General features: G+C 38.2%; 1 protein-coding gene across 2 annotated transcripts in view; it reads right to left on the bottom strand.

Annotated features, from left to right (window-relative positions):
* Sec16 (endoplasmic reticulum export factor secretory 16) overlaps nt 1–27,471 on the bottom strand; it is a 592,575-nt gene that overhangs the window by 345,730 nt on the left and 219,374 nt on the right. For both annotated transcript variants that reach the window (XM_090389538.1, XM_090389539.1), the window contains exons 15-16: nt 3,219–3,280; nt 2,863–3,001 (exon numbers count right to left, since the gene is read on the bottom strand). In XM_090389538.1, coding sequence (XP_090245664.1) covers nt 2,863–3,001; nt 3,219–3,280 — 201 coding nt within the window. The remainder of the gene's footprint in view (nt 1–2,862; nt 3,002–3,218; nt 3,281–27,471) is intronic.

Below are 27,471 nucleotides of genomic sequence, written 5' to 3'. Positions count from 1 at the left end.
GGAGGTGGAGCTCAACAGACTTCTTGATCAGAAGGCACTTGAGTTCTGGGGGAACCTATGGGGCAGCAATGTTAGCCATAACGGCTGTGCCTGATGGACAGACCTAGAAGGGAAGAAAACCATACGGGAGATAACAGAATGGGAGATTCAGGAAGAAGTATGACAGTCAGGAAGTCCCACAACTAGCAAACCCCAGAAAAAGATAACTACCGGTACAAGAAGTTCAGCTGCACACACGGGTACATAGTACAGGTGCAATTCACCCAGAAAATAAAGCACCTTGACACAATTCCAGTCTCTGACTCAAAGAATCGCCTACCTGAAGGCTAACGAGACAAAGATGCCACAAACCTGGCAAAGTACAGACCTGACTCCAAACAACATACAAAATCTTGAACAGCTGCATAACTAAGAGGATATCAGACCACTTGGAGAGCTAGATCATCGAAGTCAAGCACCAAAAGGGAAGTAAAACGAGTAGCAAAGGATGCAAGGAGCAAATAACCATTGACGCTGCAGTTATGGAGTAAGCCTACAAGATGCACTACAATGTGTACATGGCCTATGTCGACTACTGAAAGGCCTTCGACTCAATCCCCCACAGCTGGCTGATAGAGATATTAAAGATCTACAAATTCAATGTGACACTGACACTTCCTAGAAGCAACCATGGCAAAATGGAGGACCACCACCAAGGTCAAAAACATCATGACCAATACTGATACCCATGTACATGGATGACAACAGACTATGCTGCAACTGAGAATCAACTCCAACAGTTACTACAGATCAACGATGAGTTCAGCATTGACATCAGGATGAAATTTGGCCTAGACAAATGCAAGAATTATCCAGGTGGCAGTATAATACTCATGGATTACATCAAGGACATCTATTTGGACAAAACTACCAACTGAAGACCGGTGAAGAGACTGAAGTAATGAGGAGGGAGAGACATACAAATATCTGGGGACGATGCAGGCCCACCAGTTAGAACACAAGGAGATCAAGGCCTGCCTGACTGAGAAATACCATCAGAGACCAAGAAGTCTGCTAAAATCAATGGTGGGAACATGGTCAGAGCCATAAGCACTTACACAGTCCCAGCTGGATCACAGATTGGACCAACACTGAGCTGGAATAGATTATGAAATTGATCAGGATAATGACAACCAAGAGCTGCCAACGACACCTGAAGTCGGGCATCAAGAGACTTACCACAGCCCATGAAGAAGAAGGGAGAGGATAGACTGACTGCACTGAATAAGAGAAAGCAATTAAGAACCTGCGGGATTACTTCCAGAAAAACACAGCACCAATACATCAAGCCATAAGAAAGATAGACAAATAGTACATAATATTAAACCACAACAAAGACATCACCTTCACACAGACAGAAGAAACAAATACAGAAAGATGGGCGAAGAGGACACTCCACGGCAGATACTACAATCACCTCCATCAAGGCTAAATAGATAAGATGACTTCCAGTGCTTGGCTCATGAAAGGAAAACTCTTCCCTGAGACTGAAGGATTCATGCTTGTCATCCAAGATCAGGTAATCGATACTAGCTACAGGAAATACACTGCCAAGGACCTTGGAGTAACAGATGAGTCATGTTGTCGATGCCAGAAACAGTTCAGCACATCACTGCAGTTTACAGGGTAATCACTCAGACAGAGTACACTCAAAGACACAGTCATTACAGACATCAGAAGCTAGTGCAAAAATACCAGCTGATTAAAGAAAGTTTACCATATTACAAGTACAAGGCTCAGGCCATACAAGAGACCTCTACTCAGACTATACTGGGACTGTACCATAATAAAAGAAAAAATGATCCCGCAAAAGAGACCATACATAACCCTCATTAACATGAAGGAAATGGCTACCTACCAGATAGACAGTGGTGCCCAACACCAGCAACCTCCAGAAAACATACAAGGAAAAGATCAGGAAACACTCAGAGCTAAGACAGGAAGTCAAAGATATGTGGCATATGAAACAAGTAATGACCAATCCGATCTCCATGTCAATCACCGGCATTGTACCAAAGAGCCTCCATAAGAACTTTGCAGCAATAAGCCTCCCAGAGAACACTTACACGGAACTCCAGAAAGCTATGATCTCTGCAATTCTTAACATTTGTAGGATAATAAGAGTTCCTCGACCAACAGTAATAATAACAATAATAGTAACCGGACACAACCAACCACCCCATGCACTTCGTACTGGTACCCATTATCAGGTGGAAAAAAGAGTTTAAGCCCAAACCTTTACTCTCAACATAGGAAACAAAGCTTCCATCTAGGGAAGCTTTGTTTCCGTTGTTTCCATTTTCCTACAGAAGAATAGAAAATGTAGAGTAGCATTTATTATGACATTAAAAGTTGTTTTATTTAGCAAAGATTGAACTCTGGGATATTATTTCTAAACTTGGAACTGAACCTTATTTTTTATTTTATTTATTTTTTTATATATAGAACTGATGATAAACCAAAGATTTCTACAATTACCTTCCAGAACATAACTCCCACAAGTGTAGAAAGTTTTTGTGTGATTTTTTTCTTTTGTTGCCTTAATACAAAGCACTTAAATTCATGTAAAATATATTATTAAGAAACTATGATACAATAATTCTTAATCAGGTCAGCAAATGCATTTTGAGAATAAACCAAGGCCTAAATAAACTAAAAACCAGGAAACCAAGTTAAGTTTCCTAAATAATTATAAATATATATAAAATACAAAGTAAATTGACAACACATCCTAAGATTAATAGGAAATTAAGAAACACTTCAACATATTATCCTTCTGTTACATTTTTAATTAAAATTCCAAACTATATCTCAGTTACTTACTCCATTCTGCCTTAACAGAAGTATCATCAGATCCCAGAGAAGTATATAAGAATCCCGATCACCAATGTCAGGTCTTTCCTTTAACTCTTCCTTTTTACGAAGGCAAAATTGAATTACGCTATTTTTATGTGTTTTACCCCTGTAAAGAATATGTATGGATGTAAGTTAAAATTAATGCCTATCTCTAAAAAAAAAAAAAAGTTTGCTTTAAATGGGAGTACATCAGATAGAAAAAATAAACAAATATCTTTAATTTGTGGGAAAATTAATAGTGCACAAATGTTTCAATAAAAAAAATTAAAGTATATCTTTAGACTGTACTTTAAAGCAATTTAGGATATCTATATACAACTTACCTGATGAGAGGACCTGGGTAATTCATTACTTCTTTGTGAAACTCTTCTTGAGCAAACATACTCTGAAAAATTAAGATAATTAATGAAAACATGAACATTCAATATAACATAGCATTATTCAAGATTTAAATTTTCTGTTATTAAGGAATGGCAAGGTCTCGAATCTATAAAATATATTAAATATTTTCAGGCTATTTGCATAAAATCCTTTATCATTATTAAGAACTTACAAGTAATAAAGTTTGCAAACACTGGAACCAAGGTTAAAAACTGTTAAAAACTATGATCTGAACAAAGATTGTGGCTGACCAACTATCTTGCTAAGTTTACCCCAAGTGTCTTCATCATGTTATAAAACATATCCACTTTACATTTCACATATGGCCAGCTACATCCTAAAACTTTTTTTTTTTTTTTTTTTTAACTAGAAGCATCTGGAAATTTCTCGAAAAAAAATTTAATGGAATAAAAAAAATATTTAAAAAATGAATTTAATAAAGTGAACTTTAAAGCCATGAGGTGAGTCATATAAAACTGAATAAAACGTTTGCTGCGGCTATATATCATAGAATTAAAGAGCAAGAAAAATACTGACAGGGAGAAAATTAAGTATACTGAGTTATGCAAAGCCATTAGAAAGAGACTCAGAGAGGACATAAGAAAATTTAACACAAGAAAAGTAGAACAAGCATTAAGGGAAAATAAAAGATTTAAATCAGCAGTCATGAGCAGTAATACAGAAAGACAAATGATACTGAAACTGAAGAACAGCAGTGTACTTATGAATACCAGAGAAGGCATAATTCAAATAGCAGAAGACTACTATAAAGAGTTATACAAGGAGTGAGAGAATGATGCCAGCAGTGAGGAAGATGGATCGCAAATTAGTAACACATACAACATACCCGATATCCTTCCTGATGAGGTAGAACATGCGTTGAAGAAAATGAAGAATCAGAAAGCTCCAGGGGAAGATGAAGTTACTATAGAGTTGTTAAAATTGGGAGGAAGAGACATGACACAAAAACTGGCAAGACTCTTCACAAAATGCATTAGAAAACTTGTGGTGCCTAAGGAGTTGAATAATGCAATCATAGTTTTGCTGCATAAGAAAGGAGATAAATCAGAAATTGGAAATTATAGACCAATTAGCTTGTTATCCCACATCTACGAGTTGTACACAAGGGTCATTACTAACAGATTAGAAAGAATACTTGATGAGAATCAACCGAAAGAGCAAGCTGGCTTTAGGACAGGATTCTCAACTATGGATCACCTCCACGTAATGTCACAGCTAATGGAGAAAGCAAATGAATATAAAACACCATTATGCCTGGCATTTGTGGATTATGAAAAGGCATCTGACTCCATACAGCATAAGGCAATGTTTTGGGCACTGGAAAGACAAGGCATAGATACTCCATATATTATGATTTTGAAGAAAATATATGAGAATGCTACCTCCTTTATTAAACTAGACAAAGACAGTACTAAATTTAAAATTGAGTTCAACAAGGAGACACAATCTCCGAAGCTGTTTACTGCTGCCCTTGAGGAAGCTTTCAGAAGATTAGACTGGTCGCAGAAAGGAGTCAATGTGAATGGAGAGTACCTAAACCATTTACGATTTGCAGATGACATTGTGGTCATAAGCCACGATCCCAAAGAATTAGAGGAAAATCTTAATCAATTATGCAGAGTTAGTAAGGATTTTGGACTAAAGATGAATATGGCTAAAACAAGTATGCACAAGTATGCCACAAAAAAGGGATATAATGATTGAAGGAGCAGTAATTGAAAATGTGGAGTCATATACTTATCTGGAACAAGTCATTAGCTGTAATAATGAAAAAAAATGGATGGAAGTCAAGAGAAGAATAAATTTTGGATGGATAGCATTCAGGAAATATAGTCACATACTGAGGAGCAATATCCCAATTTGTCTGAAACATAAAGTAATGAACCAATGTATACTCCCCACCATGACTTATGGAAGTGAAACTTGGGCACTCACCAAAAGAATGGAAGAGAAGCTGAGAACTACACAGCGAAGAATGGAATGAATTATATTGGGAATTAGACTGTTAGATAAGAAGAGAAACACATGGATTAGGCAGCAAACTCAAGTAAAGGACATTCTTATCAAAACTAAAGAACTAAAATGGTCTTGGGCAGGTCACATAGCTCGAAGACATGATGACAGATGAACTAAGAAAATAACAGAATGGTACCCAAGAGGAGTTAAGAGAAAACCTGGAAGACAACAACAGAGATGGACAGATGAAATTCATGAGTTTCTGGGTAGTAAATGGATGGCCATTGCACAAAACAGAAGGAACTGGAAAGTTGCTGGAGAGGCCTTCATCCTGCAGTGGATTGAAAATGGCTGATGATGATTATGATGTATCATAGCCCAAAGCAAATGCAAACCATCACATAAGCTTAAAATTGAATTTAGCAGCTCCTATGTAACTTACAATTTACATCTTTTTCTGAGCCTGCTAAATAAAAAGCACACATATAAAAAAGCCCCCCCCCACACACACACACATAGTATGAATCAAAAATCAGGACAAGTCAAATAAACAGTTTAATTGAATTAATCACTCTCAAACAGTATGAAAGTAACAGTGCTTAAATTCCTCAAATATATAAAACACTAATTAATGAACAAACCAAATTGAACTTTCATCACAGGAAGATGCCCCTCAGCCCTTCACGAGATTGGAGCAATACTGTAGCCTATGTTATGCAAAAATATTAAAGAACTCCATCCCCAAAGACAAAAGCAGACTCCCAAATAAGAAATTAACTGAAATCATACAATAATAAGAAAGAATTAAAAGAACTGAAAGAATAAGGGTATCAGGCATGATTTCTCAGTGGAGCACTCCCACGTGTTAACACTAAAAAAGTCACATTTCCATATTGAACTAGTGAACTGCTGAAAGCCCAGTGAAACATTCACTGGTACTTCAGTGGAAGAGCAAACAGAGAGAGAGGGAGGGAGAGAGAGAGAGAGAGAGAGAGAGAGAGAGAGAGAGAGAGAGAGAGAGAGAGAACTAACTAATCTGCAGAAAATAAAAATTCAATAAGACCAGCTCTTTTCAGGCTAAATTAAAAAAACCAACCATACAAAACTTAAATTTTGAGTGAACCAATGCCAAATCAACATATTCAAAACTACTGATAGAGCCAAATATGCAAAATAAAATTACAAAATTAAACTACTTAAGAAAATAATCAAACATAAATAAATAAATGAAATGAAATAATATCAATTGAGTTGATATTTTCTGTAGATTAGTTAGTTCTCTCAGTTTGTTCTGCCACAGATCATATAGAGGCACCAGTGAATGCTTGGCAGCTTTTCAGCAGTTCAGTAGGGAAATACAATGGACCCCCGCTTTACAATGGGTTCACTATATGATCAAATCACTTTACGATGGACTCTCCATAATAAAATACCTTTCACTATACGATATGTAGTAAGCGTGGGATATTGTATCACGTCTGCAAAATGAATTTTAATTCTATTTTAATTAATTAATTCTATTAAACAGAGCTTAAAAAATTTTTGTTTTTTATATGATTTCAGTGAAGGGGAAACACATTTCACTATAATACTGTAAGGTAAAAACCCACAGAATTCCAGTTATCGATATTATCGCAAATGCAATAAGATAGAGTTTGCTACCCGTTTATAACAGCTTGCACTAACAGAAAAGCCCAATAAACCGGAAATTGCAAATTGTTTTTGTTTTATGGTCGTGACCTCCAGAAATGTGCTTTAGAAAAATATCACAAAGGCGTTCAAAATTCATTCTTATAACAAAACATAGCAATAAACGGTGAAAGTGTAGTGCATTTTAATGATTTGAGCGGCTGATTCTACTAACCAGTGATCACTGCTGCCTACTTATTTCGCTCTACAATGGCTTACAATTGTCTCTAATGGAACCACGTAGTCCTTTGTCTCAGCCAATAGCAGCATTTGTAAACGTGTTGGGCACGTGTTTTGTTTTCGTATCCTTTAGTTCAAGTAATTTTTTTTGTGTTTACTTTCCATAAATTTACTGTATTGAATTCTTGAATGTACAACATTACATAATATGGCCCCTAAAGAACGCAGTAAGAAGAAATTTTCAATTAAAATTAAACAAGAAATAGTGAAAAAACATGGTGGTGCTAAAATTAGTTCATTGGTGCACAAATATGGTTTTTCACAGTCAACCATTTCTACCACAGTGAAACAAAAAGAAAACCTTAAAAAAGTTAAAGTAAGTGATGAATCTAACAGTCCAAAAAGGCAGAGAACTGATTGTAGAAATGGAAAGGCTTTTGTTGCTGTAAAGCAGATTTTTGAGGACTTAAAGACTAAAACACCTTCAGCGTGATATGCGATATGAGGATTTAAAGCCAGCAAAGGTTGGTTTGACCGTTTTAGAAAAATGTCCAATATTAAAAGTGTCATAAGGTATGGAGAGGCTTGCAGTGCTGATCAGGAAGCAGCTGAAAACTTTAAGGTGGAGTTTTAAGAGCACGTTGAGGAGGAGGGTTACCTTCCTAAACAAGTCTTTAATACAGACAAAACGGGCCTCTTTTAGAAAAGGATGCCTAGGCGAACATACATCACAAAAGAAGAGGCCTCGTTGCCTGATCATAAGCCTATGAAGGATAGGCTTACTTTGCTATTAGGGTCCAATGCCTGTGGTGATTTTAAACAAGCCAATGTTGGTTTACCATTCAGAAACTCCCAGAGTGTTTAAAAGTCTTCATATCGCATATCATTAGCTGAAGGTGTTTTAGTCTTTAAGTCCTCAAAAATCTGCATTACAGCAACAAAAGAATTTCCATTTCTACAATCAGTTCTCTGCCTTTTTGAACTGTTAGATTCATCACTTACTTTTAACTTTTTTAAGATTTTCTTTTTGTTTCACGGTAGAAAAACCATATTCAAGCACCAATGAACTAATTTTAGCACCATCATGTTTGTTCACTATTTTTTGTTTAATTTTAATTGAAAATTTCTTCTTACTGTACTCTTTAGGGGCCATATTATGCAATGTTGTACATTCAAGAATTCAATACAGGTCATCAAAAGCAGGTTGGGTGTCTTTTGGCAGTGTAACAAGAAGGCTTGGGTGACAAGACACCTCTTCAATGAATGGGTATTTGAAGTGTTTTGTCCTTCAGTCAAAGGTTACTTAGAAAAAATCAAACTTCCTTTAAAGGCACTGTTAATTTTGGATAATGCTCCAGGTCATGATCCCCAACTTGCCTGATCTCTGGAGGGGCAATTTAACTTCATTACTGTCAAATTTCTCCAACCCAATACCACTCCTCTGCTTCAGCCAATGGATCAGCAAGTGATTGCCAACTTTAAAAAAATTTACACAAAGAAGATGCTTGCGAAGTCCTTTTAAGAGACTTCAGGAGACTGAGCCATCACCTTAAAGGAATTCTGGAAGACCAGAATTCCTTTAAGGTGATTGTCAGTTCTTGGAATGAAGTTTCAGCTCAGTGCCTCAACGCAGCCTGGAAGAAATTATGGACTTCCGTCATACATGACTTTGAAGGATTTAAATCTGAAGGTGTTCTAGAGCAGGAAATTATCACTCTTGGCGAGTCCTTGGCTCTAGAGATTGATACAGCTGATGTGGAGAAGTTAAATGCGGACCACAGAAGGGAGTTGACAACAGAGGAGCTCCGGGAATTAGAGCAGATGGGCGAGCATGACAGTGGAGATGAGGAACATGAGGAGGATGATTGTGTAGCAACAACTCAAGAAATTAAGGATATGTTTGCTGTGTGGAATATTGTGAAGAGGACAGCAAGAAAAAACCCAGATATTGAAACCACTGAATTGATGATCTGCAAATTTGAAGATCAGGTGTTAAGTTATTTCAAGAACCTTCAGAGAAAGCACCAACAGCAAACCACTTTGGACAGTTTCATACCCTAAGTAGCAAAAGGCAGCGATCAGAAAGAACACCAGATTCTGAAGGTTGTCCAGATATCTTGATAGTAAAAGATTCTTTTCCAGCTCCATCACTACACCACCATTGACACAGCTTTTCCAATGTAAGTTAAATGAAAATGTTTTGTTTTTTTTTTTTTTTTTTCATTTAACTTTTCCAATGTAAGTTAAATCTTTTAACTTACAATGGAAATTATTTCTTTATTTTCATAATTCTTTTCCAATGTAAGTTAAATGATTTTGTTTTTTTAATGTTCATAATTATCAATTATCATTTTAAACAACATTTTATGGGAATAAGTAAAAATGTGTGGCACCATCAGCATTTTTTATCTTTTTTTCTTTTTTTTAAAACTTGTATCATGCTCTATGCCACACACCTTTTTAGATAAAAGGTGTGTGGCATACACTGGAAAATACGATATTCAGTATTCTACATAAAAGCTAATGCAATTTCAGTTAAAAATCACCTTTTACAGAGATATCTTAGTTATATAGCGAAAATTTCAACTTCAAAGAACTTGGAACGAATTATCAAAAAACAGTGTGTCATTGGGTTCACATTACGATATTTTCACAATTCGATGGTGTCTCTGGAACGAATTAATACTGTAAAGCGGGGTTCCACTGTAAAAAAAGTTGGGCATTCAACAGGCGTGGATACTCCCCTGAAGAAATGCCTGTGACACCCCTGTTTTTCAACCATTCTTTTAATTCTTTCTTATTTTATGATTTCAGTTTTTTTTTTTTTTTGGGAGTTTGCTTTTGTTTGGGGGATGGATTTCTTTAGTGTTTTTTGTATAACATAGGCTGCAGCATCACTCCAACCTTAGCATTAGTAGAGGCATATGATGCAAGAAAGCAAGCTTATGCAGCACAAGCCAAAAATAAAAAAAAAAAACCCCATCCCATTTCACTCCTCCGTTCGTTCGAAATACCAGTCCAGCTGAGCCTTAAATTTATTTAGGCTATCAACTTCCACAACAAGGGATGGAAGTCTGTTCCACCAACCAACTATCCGCTGGCTAAAGGAAAATTTCCACATATCTATCCTACATCTGTCTTTCCTCAATTTGAATTTATGCCCTCTCAGGTGATTATTCTGAGCAAGAGGAAGAATCTCATCCGCATTGAGCATGCTCAAACCATTCAAGGCTTTGTACACCTCTATCAGATCACCTCGCCGGTGTCTAGTCTCCAGACACTAATTTGCAAAACTTAAGCCTTTCTTCGTAACAGCAACCCTTTGTTCCATTCACTAATCTTGTTACCCTTCTCTGTACTCATTCCACCAGCTCTACATCCTTCTTGAAATGAGGCCTCCAGACATGTAAACAGTACTCAAGGTGTGGCCTGACCATTACCTTATACAAGGGATTAATCACCTCCTTATCCCTGCTAGAAAAATTCCTGTATTTCATTGACAAGACACCATGAGCTACTCTTGCAGCCCGTCTGCACTGCTCAGAGAACTTCATATCTGCTTGCACAATTACCCCCAGGTCCTTTTCATTCTCTACCACTGTCAGTGTAGTACCACAGGGTTGATACGTTGCTATGGGGTTACTGTTTCCCATATGTAGTACTTTACATTTATCGATGTTAAACTTCATTTGTCACCTCTCAGCCCATCTGCTCAACCTTTCCAGATCCTGTTGCAGCAGCATAGCGTCAGTAGTGTCCTTAACAACCTTGCCAACTTTGTATCGTCTGCAAACTTGGACATTAAGCTTGATATACCATCATCAATATCATTTATAAATACTGAAAAAAATAATGGACCCAACACTGAACCCTGAGAGACTCCAATAACATTAGTCCACGATGAGCAGTGTCCATTGATTACCACTCTGTCTTCTCCACCTCAACGATCCCTTTATCCATAACAGCAATTTGCCTCCAATGCCACCCTGTTCCAATTTGTGTAGCAGTCTTCCATGTGCAACAGTATCAAAATCCTTTCTAAGATCCAAATATATGATATCAAAGTTATTCCCTGCATCCAGTTCCTTTGTGACCACATCATAGTATCCAATCAAATTGGTCAAGCAAGACTTTCCCTTAACAAAACCATGAGGTGTCTGAGCTATAATTGAAGTCTTGTCTAGATGATCCTGAAGTGCTTCTTTAACTTCTTTAACTTCTTTGTAAAAAGGATAGGTGGAACAGGACCAGGGTATGTCTGCCAGGGGCAAAGGTTGATGACGTTGTAGAGCAGATATCATCTTTTAGGGGCACAAAAGGTGATATAGTTGTACACGTTGGCACTAATGATATTAAGAGTAGGAGATCGGCAGAATTACTTAACAAGTACAGGTCACTGTTGAAAAAAAGCCGTGAAATAGGGTTGAATTTGAAAGTGTCTGCAATTCTGCCCAGACACGATAGGAGGGAGTATATGATGAGAGCCTTGTCGATCAATTCGGCCCTGGAAAGATTGTGCAAGGCTCAAGGGATAGAATTTTTTTCAGCCTGGACTGTACTTGTTAACAGGAGAGTGCTTCTACAGGGATGGGATACACTTAAATAGAAAGGGTGCAAGAATATTTGCTGATGCTATCGAGGCAGTGTTAGGTGGGTCGGAAAACTGATAGCTTGGGGGGGATACAAGGACTAATAGTTTAACGGTAGCCGTAGGCAGAGGTGAAGGTGATTCTTGCACAACTTCTATTAGAATAAGTAGCGACCTGGAGCGAGGGGTGTTGGGGGTTTCAGGGACGGATGGCAGTCATCGTGAAACAGGTGGGTATATGGGATGTGTTAGAGTAATTAAGAATAAGAATAGGTGCATGTATACTTGCATGTATACCAATGCTAGAAGTATAGTAAATAAATTTGATGAATTTGAAGTGTTGGTCAAGACATCAAAGGCGGATATTGTTGGGATATCAGAGACGTGGTGTCAGACAGATATAAGGAATGCCGAACTGGAATTTAGGGAGTACAATGTGTACAGAAAGGATAGACAGGATAGGAAGGGAGGAGGTGTTATGCTGTTAATAAAGAAAAACATAAAATCAAAAGAAGTGCATCCAGTTGATATAGATGAACAGTGCACTGTTGAGTCAGTTTGGTGTGACATTAGCACTGCGAAAGCAAAAATAAGAGTAGGAGTGTGTTATAGGCCTAATGACTTGAATGAGTACAATGAAAAATTGTACAGAGAAATAGTGGGCTAGTAAATCGGAATGTCTTATAATGGGGGATTTTAACTTCCCAGATATTGACTGGAACTTGTGGGTTGGGCACTCACACACTAGTCAGACTTTTGTGGATTTATTGGACGATTGTTTTCTGCAGCAGCATGTTCGAGAGGCAACCAGAGAAAGTAATACTCTTGATCTGGTTATCAGCAGTGATCATTCATGTATTAGGAATTTGCAGATAAAAGAACCACTAGGTGGCAGTGATCACAGTGTACTGACGTGGGATTTACTTAAAGACTTAACTACTATCAGGGGTAAAGGAAAGGGTTTTTGCTTCCGTAAAGGCGAGTACAGTGGTCTCCGACAGTTTTTAAATTCTGTACAGTGGGATCAACTGACGATGTTACCAACAGTAAATTCTAAGTGGGAAGCATTCAAGGAATTAATAGTGGATGCTACTAAAAGTTTCATACCAATTAAGAAATATTGTTCAAGGTTTAGGCCTAAATGGTTGTCAAATGAACTAATGAGACTCGTAACAGAGAAGAAAAATGCATGGGATGCATATAAATTATCAGGCGACATAGAAGCCTATGGCAGATTTAAGTTAATCTGTAATCAGGTCACAAAGGAGGTTCGGCAGGCGAAGACAGATTACGAGAAATCCTTGGCAAAAGATGCTAAGAAAAACAGCAAGGATTTCTTTACTTATATAAACTCTAAAAGGAAGGGGATGAATCTGATCGGTCCACTTGACATCGATGGTTCGACTGTTGATGATCCTGCTCAGATAGCAAACAAACTGAATGAGTATTTTGCATCTACATTCACATGTGAGGAATTATTAAGGTTTGAAAATGGCAGAAGGTTATCAAATTGTAGCAAGATACTTAATGATTTTGTAATAACCGAGAGCAAATTGTTGAAGTTAAACGTAAGAAAAGCACCTGGGGTGGATGGGATCTATCCAGTTATATTAAAGGACACGGCAAAGCAACTAAGCAAACCCTTAGCCATAATTATGAGAGCATCCTTGGACTCAGAGGAGGTTCCCACGGACTGGAGATGTGCAAATGTATCCCCAATTCACAAAGGGGGATCGAAGGGTGACACGAGTAATTACAGACCAGTTAGTTTAACTTCTGTTCCAGGTAAAATAATGGAGTCGCTGGTTAAAGATGCATTGCAGGATCATCTAGACAAGACTGCAACAATAATTCAGACACAGCATGGGTTTGTTAAGGGAAAGTCTTGTCTGACAAATTTGATAGGATATTATGATGTGGTTACAAAGGAACTGGATGCGAAAAATAATTTTGATATCATATATTTGGATTTCAGGAAAGCTTTTGACACTGTTGCGCATGGAAGACTATTGTACAAATTGGAGCAGAATGGTATTAAGGGTAAGTTGCTACAATGGATAAAAGGATGGTTAAGTGCTAGAAGACAGAGGGTGGTAATCAATGGGTGCTGCTCTTCTTGGACTAATGTTATTAGTGGAGTCCCACAGGGTTCGGTGTTAGGTCCACTGTTGTTTTGTATATTTATCAATGATATTGATGAAGGTATATCAGGCTTAATGTCGAAGTTTGCAGATGATACAAAGGTTGGCAGGGTTGTTAATGACAGCAATGGCAGTGTGCTACTGCAACAGGATCTAGATAATTTGGGCAGATGGGCTAAGAAGTGGCAACTGAAGTTTAACCTTGACAAATGCAAAGTACTACATATGGGTAGAAGTAACCCCAGAGAAACGTACCAACTGTGTGGTACAACACTTAAGGTGGTAGAAAATGAAAAAGACCTGGGAGTAATTGTGCAGTCAGATATGAAGTTCTCTGAGCAATGCAGACAGGCTGCCAGGGCAGGTCATGGGGTTTTGTCAATGATATATAGGAATTTTGCTAGCAGGGAAAAGGAGGTGATTATCCCTCTGTATAAGGCAATGGTCAGGCCACGGCTTGAGTACTGCGTACAGGTCTGGAGGCCTCATTTTAGGAAGGATGTAGATTTACTTGAGCGTGTACAGAGAAGGGCAACAAGATTGGTGAGGGGAATGAAGGGATCCTCTTACCAAGAGAGGCTTAAGTTCTGCAAATTGCAGTGGCTGGAGACTAGGCACCTGCGCGGTGATCTGATTGAGGTATATAAGGCCTTGAATGGGTTGAGCACGCTGAATTCTGATGGGATCCTTCCACTTGTTCAGATTACGAATCTAAGGGGGCATAAATTCAAATTAAGAAAAGACAGATGTAGAATAGATGTGCGGAAATTTTCCTTTAGCCAGCGGGTGGTTAATTGCTGGAACAAACTTCCATCTGTCGTTGTGGAAGTTGATAGGTTGAATAAATTTAAGGAGGAACTGGACAGGCATTTGGAGGGAAGGGTGTGTTTTTTTTTTTTTTTTTTTTTCTTTCTTTTGGCTGATGCTGCATAAGCTCATACATTTGCTTTCTTGCATCACATGCCACTACTACTACTACTACTAACCAGTGCCTCCATTAATTTCCCTGGAACAGAAGTTAAACTCACAGGTCTATAATTACTTTGCCAAGGGCAGGGTGAGATCTTCCCATAGTGAAAGTAGGTTTTTGTTGATTAAGTTATTTCTTTATTTCATTAAATATACAGGTAGTTCTCGACTTTACACGTTAATTCGTTCCTAGTGTGCACTCTTAAAGCAGGAACAACTAATTCGCTAACTAATTTCAACAATGAAATTAGTTAGCTAATTAGTTGTTTAAACAATGATTGATTTATCCAAAGAAATGAAAACAGCCTGTAAAATCAATCAAAATATAATAATAAAGAAATTATTTATGACTTACAAATGTTAAAAAATGTTTATTCTTCATAATCATCATCGACTAAATGCACACTCTGTGATCACTCATTATTGGTTCAAAACTCGTTTGTTTGTTGCACAATGAGTCATCGTCTTTAGAAATAGTTCAAGGTGTTCGTTTAGAAGATAATCTTCTCTTTTCTTTATATTCAATAGCATGCATAAGCGTTTTTTAACGGAATGCACAAGTTGCAACTAACATGATTTGCACGGAGTAACAAGTTTACAAAGCTTAAAAAAAAAAAAAAAAAAAAAGAGAGAGAATGAAGAGAAGATTCTAAAAATCTTTTTTTTTTTTTTTTTTTTTTTTATACAATTGAAGATTTCAGTAAAGAGGAAACACATTTCACCATAATAATGCAAAAAAACCACACAATTCGAGGTATCAGTATTTTTGCAAATGAACAACATTGAGTTTACCACCCATTTATAATTGTTTGCAGTAACAGAAAAGCCAAATAAACCGGAAAGTGCATATTGTTTTATGGTCGTGACTTCCAGAAATGTGCTTTAGAAAAATATCACAAAGCTGTTCAAAATTGGTTCTTATAACATATGATAACGATGAAAGTGTAGTGCGTTTAATGGTTTGAATTGGTAACTAATGCGATTTACACTATAAAAACGACCTTTTAGGGAGTTATATGGTGAAAATTTGAACTTTCGAGGTAATGGAATGAATTGCCAAAAAAAAAAAAAAACAATGTGTTATTGGGTTCACATTACGATATTTTTGCGATACGATGGTAACGGATTAATATCCTAAAGTAGGGTACACTGCACTGTATAGTTATGCGATTGGTTTGAAATGTGGTATTTATGAATGTTTAACATTGATTTATTGCAATTAATGTTCATATTTTCGATTTTGTTGATACTTGATACTTGGGAAAAAAAGAAAAAAAAACCCTTGTAAACCCAGGAACTCGTAAAGCGAGAACTGCCTGTACCACGTAAGTCTCTTTCTTTTATCTTATTAGGACAAGTCTTTTGAATGCTGAACATAGTCAAGTTGAACAATTTTGATGATTGCCAATTTCTATAATGGTGCATGTAAAATTACAACAACCAGTTTGGATTTTAATCCATTTGTATCTCTGTGCAGCACATAAATTTATAATTTTCACTGTAAAAAAATGTATAAGTTGCTTTGATTTTTTTGTCTTGATTTTTTTTTTGTTCATCTGGTATAAAAATTATAAAGCAGAGCAACGAGCACCTTGATGGTGAAACAAAGAAAGGTAATATAAAGTTAGTGTTCTGCTCGTTATTATGTTTTCCAAAAAGAAACTACATAAATTAAAATACTGAAAATAAAAAACAAAAATTTTAAATTATTAATATAACAACAGCAACAACAATAACAACTGGGACTGCACCTACGCAGTCCAGTGCTAACGTACTCCTTTGGGGGTCATAGATTGGACTACCACCGAGCTGGAGGATATCATGAGAAAGAAAAGGACAATGATGACCAAGAGCCACAAACACCACCCGAAATCTGCCATGGAGAGACTGACAATTCCTCGGGAAGAAGGAGGAAGAGGCATGATAGACATCATTGAGCAACAGAAGACAGCGATAGTTAACCTGAAGGATTATTTCCAGAAATACACAGCAGCACTCCACCAGGCCATAAAGAAGATAGACAAGCGGTATACCTAACTCAACATAATTGAGGAGTCCTCCTCCAACAAGGAGGTACAAATGAAGCTAGAAAGATGGGCATAGAAGACACTCCATGGTTGACACTACAATGATCTCCATCAAGATAACATAGATAAAATTGCTTCCAATGCATGGCTCAAGAGCAGGACGCTCTTTCCCGAGACTGAAGGATTCGTACTTGCCATCCAAGACCAGGTAATCAACATCAGAAACTATAGAAAATACAATGCCAAGGAGCCCGGAGTGTTTGATGACACATGTCAACGATGCCACCTGGCCTCAGAAATGATCCAACACATCACTGCGGCATGCAAAGTGATCACCCAGACTGAGTACACTCATAGACACGACCAGGTAGCCAGGATAATACATCAGAAGCTAGCAAGGAAATACCAGTTGATCGAAGAAAGTGTAATGTACTACAAGTACGAGCCCCAGGCAGTACTAGAGAACCCAACCCACAAGCTATACTGGGACCGCGCCATAATAACGGATAGGACAATCCCACACAACAGACCGGACATAACCCTTGTGGAAAAGGAAAAGGATACCTATCTGATTGACATAGCGGTACCCAACACTAGCAACCTGCAGAAAACCCATGGGTAAAAAATGAAGAAGTACACTAACCTAAGACAAGAGACCAAAGAGATGTGGCATATGCAACAAGTAACGATCATCCCGATCATCATGTCAACCACAGGTATAGTGCCAAATCAATAGGTCTCCCAGCAAACACCTACAAGGAACTCCAGAAAGTCACAATCCTGAACACCTGTAGGATAGTCAGAGAGTTCCTCGACCAACAGTAACACAAGACATAACAAGAAACACCATGTGTACTTGGCAGCAATACCCGTCACGAGGTGGAACCCCCAATCTGGGAGAAATAATATAAGAGCAATAATCATAATAATAATAACTGAACAGCAAATAGCTAACCAAATAGCAGACCAGAAAAGGACTTCGTGACCTTTGTTATGAAGAACCTGATAGCACATGCAATCTGGAAAAAATCAAGCAGGACGTGAGCGATCAACTACAAGGGATAAAGAATACAGACCAGAGGAGGAAGAAAATACCACCTCAATCAGCACATAATACCGTATTACCTCGATAACAATGGCGCAACACTGGAGGCCATCCACACAGCAGTGTATTGTGCTGTGGTAGCAGCCACAAGGATTAATGGAAGAGAAATGAGAGACCAGCAGCAGAAGAACCAAAAACAGAAGACCTGCCAGCTTGGGAAAGACTTTAGCAGAAGATAGAAGAATTAAGAGTCAAGATAGGCCAATTGACCCAGTACCAACAGGAGTAAGAAATTAATTGGAAAAGTGAAGAGCATCCTCGAGAGAGAGAGAGTCCACAGCAAACATAAGACAAAAAATCAGAGAATAGGAGAGTACTCGGAAACATTGAAGGAGAGTACTTGGACACATTGAAGCAAAACCTCCTTGCACTCAGCAAGAGAATATGTCGATACAAAGAGAGCTCCTAGAGGAAAATAAACAACCAAATCTTTGATGAGACTCAAAGAGGCTTCTATAGGAGTCTCAGAGAAGACGGGAAAGAAGGGAACGGACCACCTGAGAAGAGGATGATTGAGGAGTTCTGGGGAAACATATGGAGCAGGGACATAAGACATAACAGCCGAGCCCCGTGGATAGAACTAGTACGCAAGAAAAACAAGGATGTACAAGAAATGAGAGGGTGGGAGATTCGGGAAGAAGTAGTAAAACAGACGATCAAGAACTCTCTCAACTGGCAAACTCCAAGAATAGATAACGTCCACAACTACTGTACAAGAAGCTCACTTGCACACACAAGCACCTGGTAGAGCAGTTCACCCGAATGATAAGGCACTCAGAGACAATCCTGAAGTTTCTCACTCAAGGAATCACATATCTGAAGCCTAAAGACAAAGATACAAGAAACCGGCAAAATATAGGCCAATCACCTGCTACCCAACAATGTACAAGATCCTGACCAGCTGCATAACCAGGAAGATATCAGACCACTTGGAGAACCAGAACATAATGGGCAAACATCAGAAAGGATGCAAGGCACAATTAACCATAGATGCCACGGTTATGGAGCAAGCCTACAAGATGTAGGGTTGCTCCATAACCGCACCACAACATGTACACAGCCTACATCAATTACCGCAAGCCCTTCGATTCGTTACCTCATAGCTGGCTAACAGAGGCACTGAACATTACAAAGTCAATCCAATAGTGACAAACTTCCTAGGAGAAACGATGGTAAAATGGAGTGCCACCATTAAGGTCAAAAACATCAACAACCAGACCAATCCCCATCAGGAGAGGAATCTTTCAGGGAGATGCCCTGAGCCCATTTTGGTTCTGTCTAGCACTTAACCCGCTATCCACCATGCTCAACAGTAGCAAGTACGGATATAACCACAAAGAAGGAAGAACCTATACACCCTCACCCACCTGATATACATGGATGGCATCACGCTCTATGTGGGAACCGAGAAGCACCTCTAGCAACTCCAGATCACCAAAGAATTCAGCAATGATATTATGATGGAATTTGGTCTAGACAAATGCAAGACCCACAGATTGCACCAGGGAAAATTAGTCAACCGAAACTACCAGCTGCAGACTGGTAAAGAGATCAAAGTAATGGCAGAGAGAGAGAGAGAGGCCTACAAATACTTGGGGATGATGCAGACTCAGCAGTTACAGCACAAGGAAATTAAGGCCTGCCTGACCGAAAAATACCATCAGAAACTCAGAAGCCTGCTGAAAGCAAAGCTGAATGGAGGAAACACAGTTGAAGCCATAAACACCTATGCAGTCCCAGTGCTAACATACTCCTTCAGGGTCACAGATTGGAGTTGGAGGATATCATGAGAAAGACAAGGACAATGATGAACAAGAGCCGCCAACACCACCATGGAGAGATTGACAATTGCCTGGAAAGAAGGAGGAAGGGGCCTGATAGACCTCGTTGAGCAACAGAAGATAGTGATAGTTAACCTGAAGGATTACTTCCAGAAATACACAGCAGCACTCCAGCAGGCCATAAGGAAGATGGACAAGCGGTATACCCCACTCAACCTAAGTGAAGAGTTCCCCCCCCCAACCAGAATGCACAAACGAAGCTAGAAAGATGAGCAGAGAAGACACTCCATGGCAGACGCTATAATGATATCCATCAAGATCACATAGATAAAATTTCTTCCAATGCATGGATCACGAGCGGGGCGCTCTTCCCCGAGATTGAAGGATTCGTGCTTGCCATCCAAGACCAGGTAATCAACGCCAGGAACTATAGAAAATACATCGCCAAGGAGCCCGGAGTGTTTGATGACACATGTCGACGGTGCCACATGGCCTCAGAAACAATCCAACACATCACCATCGGATGCAAGGTGATCACCCAGACTGAGTACACTCACAGACACTACCAGGTAGCCAGGATAATACATCAGAATCTAGTAAGAAATACCAGATGATCCGTACCGTACTACAAATATGAACCCCAGGCAGTACTAGAGACCCCAACCCACAAGCTGTACTGGGACCGCGTCATAATAATGGATAGGACAATCCCACACAACAGACCGGACATAACCCTTGTGGATAAGAAGGAAAAGGCTACCTATCCGATTGACATAGCAGTACACAACACTGGCAACCTGCAGAAAAACCATGGTGGAAAAAATCAGAAAGTACACGAACCTAGACAGGAGATCAAAGAGATGTGGCATATGCAACAAGTAACAACCATCCCGATCATCGTGTCAACCACAGGTGTGGTACCAAAGACCCGACATAATAGCCTAGCAGCAATAGGTCTCCCAGCGAAAACCTACAAGGAACTCCAGAAAGTCGCAATCCTGAACACCTATAGGATAGTCAGAGAGTTCCTCGACCAACAGTAACACCAGACATAACAACAAACACCCTGTGTACTTGATAGCAATACCCATCACGAGGTGGAACCCCCAATCAGGGAGAAATAATATGAGTGATAATAATAATAATAATACAAATGCAAGAAACAATGAGTAATCCAAATAAAAATAAATAAATAAATAAATAAAAAAACAGAAATAAAGTAAGTTATGCAAAGTACTAGAGAACCCAATTTAGGGATCCCAGTACCATAATGCCACATGGTAGTATAAATTACAGGTTTGAGATACTGATTAGTCATGACATGGAAATATAAGATGAATGACAGCAACTGTGAAAGTGATGATGGTGGTGGGGCAGGGAATTAATAAGCTATGAATTCCTTACCTTGTTAGGTGTTCCTACAAAGTGTTTAGCACATGCAATCATGGCACTCCAATAATCAAGTGATGTGCTTAAAGTGAAGAATGGGCAGAATACTTATAATGGAATTTAATAAGTGAACTATTTCTGATAAGAATGTCAGAAATGTTGACCCAATATGATGAAAGATTAAGTTAAATATATACCAGGTTAAAATAAAAAAAGATTAACATTAACTCACAGCAATATATATTAAGTATTATACAGAGCTGGTAGTTTCAGACAATTATTGCAAGGAATTAGTATTAACCATATAATGCAAGGAATCACCATTAGACCAACCCTGCAGAAAATTTCCATTTTCTGCAGGGTTGGTCTAATGGTGATTGTGTAGTGAGCAGGTTACAGACAATTGGAAAATGGTCACTTCCCACTGGATCACACATAGCGGACCACTGAATGAGTGGAAACAGTATCGGAGAACAAATCTCTCGATTTGTTCTCCGATAGATTGCAGAAATCTGTCCAGTAGGTAATTGTATGTGGGTGTGTGTACCACTATTAAGAATGGTAAGGTTCTATTTATCTAGTAGAGTTTCAATCAGTCGGCCCTGCCTATCTAATTTAGAGGATCCCCATAAAGGGTGGTAGCCATTGAAATCCCCTAGCAAGCAGATTGGGGAGGTAGTTGTATTAAAAGTTCTTCAATATCTTTATAAGAGTAGGTATTGTTTGGTGGGAGATAGACTGAGACTAGCGTAAACGCAATCTGAGTAATCAGATGCACAGCAACGGCTTCAATTTGGGTTTGAAGAATGATTTGGCTAGCAGGGATCTTTGAGTAAATCAAAATAGCTACACCACCACGAGCAGAGTCGGATATATTCCAATCTCTTCGATAGATTGAGTAGTTTTTTATAGAAACAGAAATTTGAGCAGTTAAATAGGTTTCCTGCAGACAGAAACCCACTGGAGAGTAGCGTCTAATTAAGTACTGAATGTCGTCAATGTTGCCTCGAAAGCCTCAACAATTCCACTGTAAAATATAAGGCATTATTTGAGTTTAGAAGAAGCTGTACCTGATGTGGCTGTCTTGTGGCGTTCTGGCTTTGGTTTATTTCTTTTTGGAAAGGTGGGGCGACCTGTGTCCATATCTTCTTCTTCTTCTTCTTCTGCAAATATTTCAAGAATCGGATCTTCCTGTTTGGATGAGTACTCTTGATCCATCGATGTGTCCTGAATAATCTGTTTTGAAGTTGAACTAGGATTATTTGGAGTAGTAGCAATCACTGGCGAATGAGGAGATTTTGCTGGAATCGTAAGAGGCATATTACTTGCTTGGTCTGAGTGCTTCAGGATATTGGACTGCTGCTGTGAAAGGACAGCTCGAGCCCAGTCAGAGATTGATATTTGGATGGAACAGTAACATCAGTTTGTGTGGCTATTGTTTGATATTTTTTTGCAATACTGGCATATGTACGGTTAGGCATACTGGGTGCAATTAATTTTCTTGCTTCCTGATAACTAACTGTTTTCGACTTTATATTTTACAATTTTTTTCTCCATTTTCCACTTCTCACATGTTTTAGAGTAAGCAGGATGGTTAGACCTTGCAATTAGGACAAGTCATTTCTTTTGCCGAACAGTCATTTTGACTGTGATCAGAAGATCCACAGTTGGGACAAGCTGGGTTCCCTCTGCATGCCATCTGAGAGTGGCCATACTTTTGGAATTTATAGCATCTCAACGGATTAGGAATATAAGGACAAATGTAACAATTTAGATATCCTGCTTTTACTGATGAGGGTAGATTTGGACTGTTAAAGGTGAGAATGATATTTCTGGTGGGTGTGAGTACATTGTCCCTTTTAGTCATAATTCTTTTGACAGCAATTACATTTTGTTCATTTAGCTCTTCTTTAATTTCTTCTTCTGTCACATTCAAAAGGTCCCAACTAGATATAACACCCTTAGATGTATTTAGGGTTGCATGGGGAGATACCTTTACTGGAATTTTAGCAAAGTTTGTCACTTTCAAGTGTTTTTCAGAATGCCTGCAGTTGACAGTTTCTACTAGTAAGTCCCCTCATTGCAATCTCTTAACCGTCTTGGGAGACCCTGCAATACTTTCCAAGTGTTTTTGGATTAGAAAGGGGGATAGCTTACTAAGAGGCTGTTCTGATAATGAATGCATTATTTAAAATGCAGGAAACTCGGTCGCAGAGGAAATGGTTTTTAAGCTACTGGTTTTGTACTTTTATTTGTACTTTATTTGTTAATAAATAACTGGGTATAACTGCATATATCTGTATTTGAACTATGGACCCCAGTACTCCAGGCCCATTCGTTACTATTAACCTCTTTGCTTGTGAAGAGTCATGTTCATGTTCTGTGTCTAGCCGACTGCTTGTTGGTTCTAAAGAAGGAAACATATTTTGTTCCATCTTGGCTCCTTTCAGCCCCCGGCAGATGAACTTTTCTGCCAAGGTTACCGGCCCCGCCATGGGGAGGCAGGAGCAGTGCTTGGAGTCACCAAGTGAAAATAGTAGGAGTTAGTCTATTAGATATGAAAAATAAAGAAAGGTTACCTTCCTTCCTTGCTCTCTACCAGTACTTTTGATACAAGAGCTATTAAATAAAAGGATTTCTCAACAAGAGGAACGTAAAAGAGAATGCAGAATTCACCTATCAAAAAGTCGCAGTGAAAGCACAAAGAGAAATCGCTCAGTCAATTGCTTGGCACCCGGGGCCAACGAAGAACTGCACTAATAACGTCCACGAAGAGCAGTGTCCATTGTTATTCACTCTCTTTCTTCTTCCACTTAGCCATTCCTTTATCCATAGCAGTTAACTTAGCCATCCCTTTATCCATGTTCTTAATGCCACACTGCTCCAATTTGTACAGCAGTCTTCCACATGCAACAGTATCAAAAGCTTTCCCAAAATCCAAGTATATGATAACAAAATTATTTTTTGCATCCAGTTGCTTTGTGACCACATCATAGTATCCTACCAAACTGGTCAAACAAGATTTCCCCTTAACAAACTCATGCTGTGTTTGACATAAAGGACAGACAGGATGAGAGTGTTATGCTTTGGGTTAAGAATTATTGTTAAGAATTTGAGGGGAAAAAAAGAAAATAGATGTTACTGGGCCAAATAACGGTGCCAAGTGTAATAAAAACAAAACAGACAGCTTGGACCGAAAATCAAAATGTCTTATCACAGAAGATTTTGATTTTCCAAATAGTAAGTGGAATTTGCAATTGGCAGCTTGCTCAATATCAGAACATGCCTGGATTTGCTAGATGACTGTTTTATATATCAACATGTTAGAGAGGCAATCTTGATTTGATTATCTCATACTGATTGGGAGGTATATATTTGATTATCTCATACTGATTGGGAGGTTCAGCAATAATTAAACATGTATTAAAGAATCTTCAAGTAAAGAAACCACTAAGTGGAAGTGCTCATAGCATATAATTAATGTAAGATTTATTCAAACACATAACTACTACCATGGGTAAACCAAATGAATATTGTTCTTGAAAGATTATCACAAAACGTATTAGATATTTTTTCTGTTCTTTAAGTGAACCAACTGATGTTAAAAATGTAAATGCCAAATGGGAAGTGTTCAAAAAGGTAACTGTAGAGGCTAACAAGTATTTTGTACCAACTAAGATGCATTCTTAAAGGTTTAAACCAAAATAGATATCAGATGAACTGATGGGCATAAATAGCAGCAAAGTATGAAAATGCATAGGATGATGTAAATTATCAGTGGACACAGAATCTTAAAATAAGGATAAATTACTATGTAATCAAGTTACGCAGAGGGCAAAGATTAAACACCAAGGAAGATCGAGAAGTCTTTTATTAAGTGCACAAATAAAAGTAACAAACAATTCTTTACTTATATGCTTGTTAATGAGAGAGACTGTTTCTACAGGGATGGGATAACTTAAACAGAAGGAAATGCAAGAATATTTGCTGGTGCTATCAAGACAGTAATAGGTGGGTTGAAACACTGCATGCGGGGGATGGGGGGTACATAGACTAACAGATTAACAGTAGCAGAGGAAAGTGACTCTTGCACAGCTTCTATGGGAACATGCAGCAGGCTGGAAAGCAATGCATTGGGGATTTCAAGACCTGATAGGGCAGGAACAGGCAAATCATGGGTTGTGTTAGAGTTACTTAAGAGTAACAACAATTGCAAATATACTTGCATATACACTAATACGATGAGCACAGTCAATAAATTTTGATGAGTTTTAAGTATTGATTAAGTCATCATATGAATCAGGATTATCAAATTCTGAATCCCTTATTATTATAAAGGATTCAGAATTTGAATATGGGTAATATAAAGTGTACAGAAAGGATGGACTGGACAGGAGATGGGCAGGGGCTATCTTAGTTAAGAAGCACATAAAGCCCACACAGACCTAATGATTGTGATGAATAAAAATAACAACTTATAGAGTGAGCCAGCAAATCAGAATGGTGGACTTTTAACTTTCAAGACATTGACTGGACCCTGTGGTTTGGTCACTCACGCAGCAACACTTCTGTGGATTTTCTGGATGACTGTTTTCTACACCAGCATTTTAGAGAGGCAACAAGTAAAGGCAAAACTTGATCTGATTATCAGCAGCAGCCCTTTGTTCATTAAGAATCCACAGACAAAACACCCACTAGGTGGCAGTGATCACAGTGTATTCAATGTGGGATTTACTTAAATATGTAACTATTGTCAGGTGCAAATAGAAGGGCTTTTGCTTTCATAAAGGTGATTACAGCAGTCTCAGATAGTTTTTAAATTCTATGAAGTGGGATCAACTAACTGAAGTTACCAAGAGTAAATTCTAAATGGGAAACATTCAGGTAAGCAATCATATATGCTACTAAGTTTTTTATACTGACTAAAAGATTCTGTTCAAAGCACAAATCTAAATGGATCTCACATGATCTGATGAGATTTGTTATGAAACTGAAACAAAATGCAAGGGATGCATATAAATTATCAGGTGACATAAATGCCTACAGCAGAATATAAACTAGTCTGCAATTAAGTAACAAAGGAAGTTAGACAATCTAAAGCAGATTACAAGAAGTCTCTGACAAGGAAAAGCAGCTAAGAATGCTTTACTTATGTAAATGTATTATAGCCCTACTTGCTGATGCGCTAATAAAACTCATTTATGTAAACACTAGAAGGAAGAGAATGAATCACACTGGTCCACAAAATATGAATGGCTTATCTGTTAATGATCCTGTTCAGGTTGCTGATAAACTGAATAGGTATTTTGCAGCTGCATTCTCAAATGTTAGAATTTAAATTCTAACAGGGAGCTGAATGATTGTGATCTATCCAATTATATTAAAGGAAGCTGCAAAGGAAGTAAGCAAACCCATAGCCATAACTATGAAAGCACCTTTGGATTCAGGAGAATATGCAAATGTATCCCCAATTCACAAAGGGGGGGATCAAATAATAACATGAGTAATTACAAACCTGTTAGCTCGACTTCTGTTCCATGGAAAATAATGGAGTCACGGGTTAAATAAGTAATACAGAACCATCTTGATAGGAATGCAGTTATACTCCAGTCATAGCATGGATTTGTTAAGGGGGCAATCTTGTCTGACCAATCTGACTGGGTACTAAGACACAGTAACAAAGCAACTGGATGCAAAAAATAATTTTGACATTATATACTTAGATTTCAGAAAAGCTTTTGATACTCCTGCACATAAAATACTTCTATATAAATTGGAGCAGTGTGGATTTAAAGGCAAGTTACTGCTATGGATAAAGGGGTGATTGAATACAAGAAGACAGAGTGGTTATCAATGGGCACTGCTCTTCTTGGACTAAGGTTATTAGAAGAGTCTCTGAGGGTTCAGTGCTGGACTCATTGTTGCCTTTTATTTTTATTAATGATATTAACAAAAACATATCAGGCTTAATGTCTAAGTCTGCAGATGATACGATGATTCGAAGGGTGGTTAATCAGGATACACTACCGCAAAAAAACAAAACAAAACTAGACAAATTAGGTAGATGGGCTGAAAAGTGGAAAATGAAGCTTAATGTCAACAAATGCAAGGTACTTTATATGGGGAGCAGTAATCCCAGATTAACATACCACCTGTGTGATACCCACTCAGGAAAATGGAGAGAAGAAAGGAGCACAAGAAAGAAGTACAAAAAAGGTACTTCATATGGGAAGCAGTAATCCCAGATTAACATACCACCTGCGTGGTACCCACTCAGGAAATTAGAGCACAAGAAAAACCTGGGGGGGGGGGGGGGTAACTGTGCAGTGAGATATGAAGTTCCTCTGAG

The sequence above is a fragment of the Mastigoproctus giganteus genome, chromosome 2 (genome assembly GCF_048544385.1).
Source record: "Mastigoproctus giganteus isolate SK-2022 chromosome 2, ASM4854438v1, whole genome shotgun sequence".
NCBI lineage: Eukaryota > Metazoa > Arthropoda > Arachnida > Uropygi > Thelyphonidae > Mastigoproctus > Mastigoproctus giganteus.
This window is presented reverse-complemented; position numbering and strand designations above follow the sequence as displayed.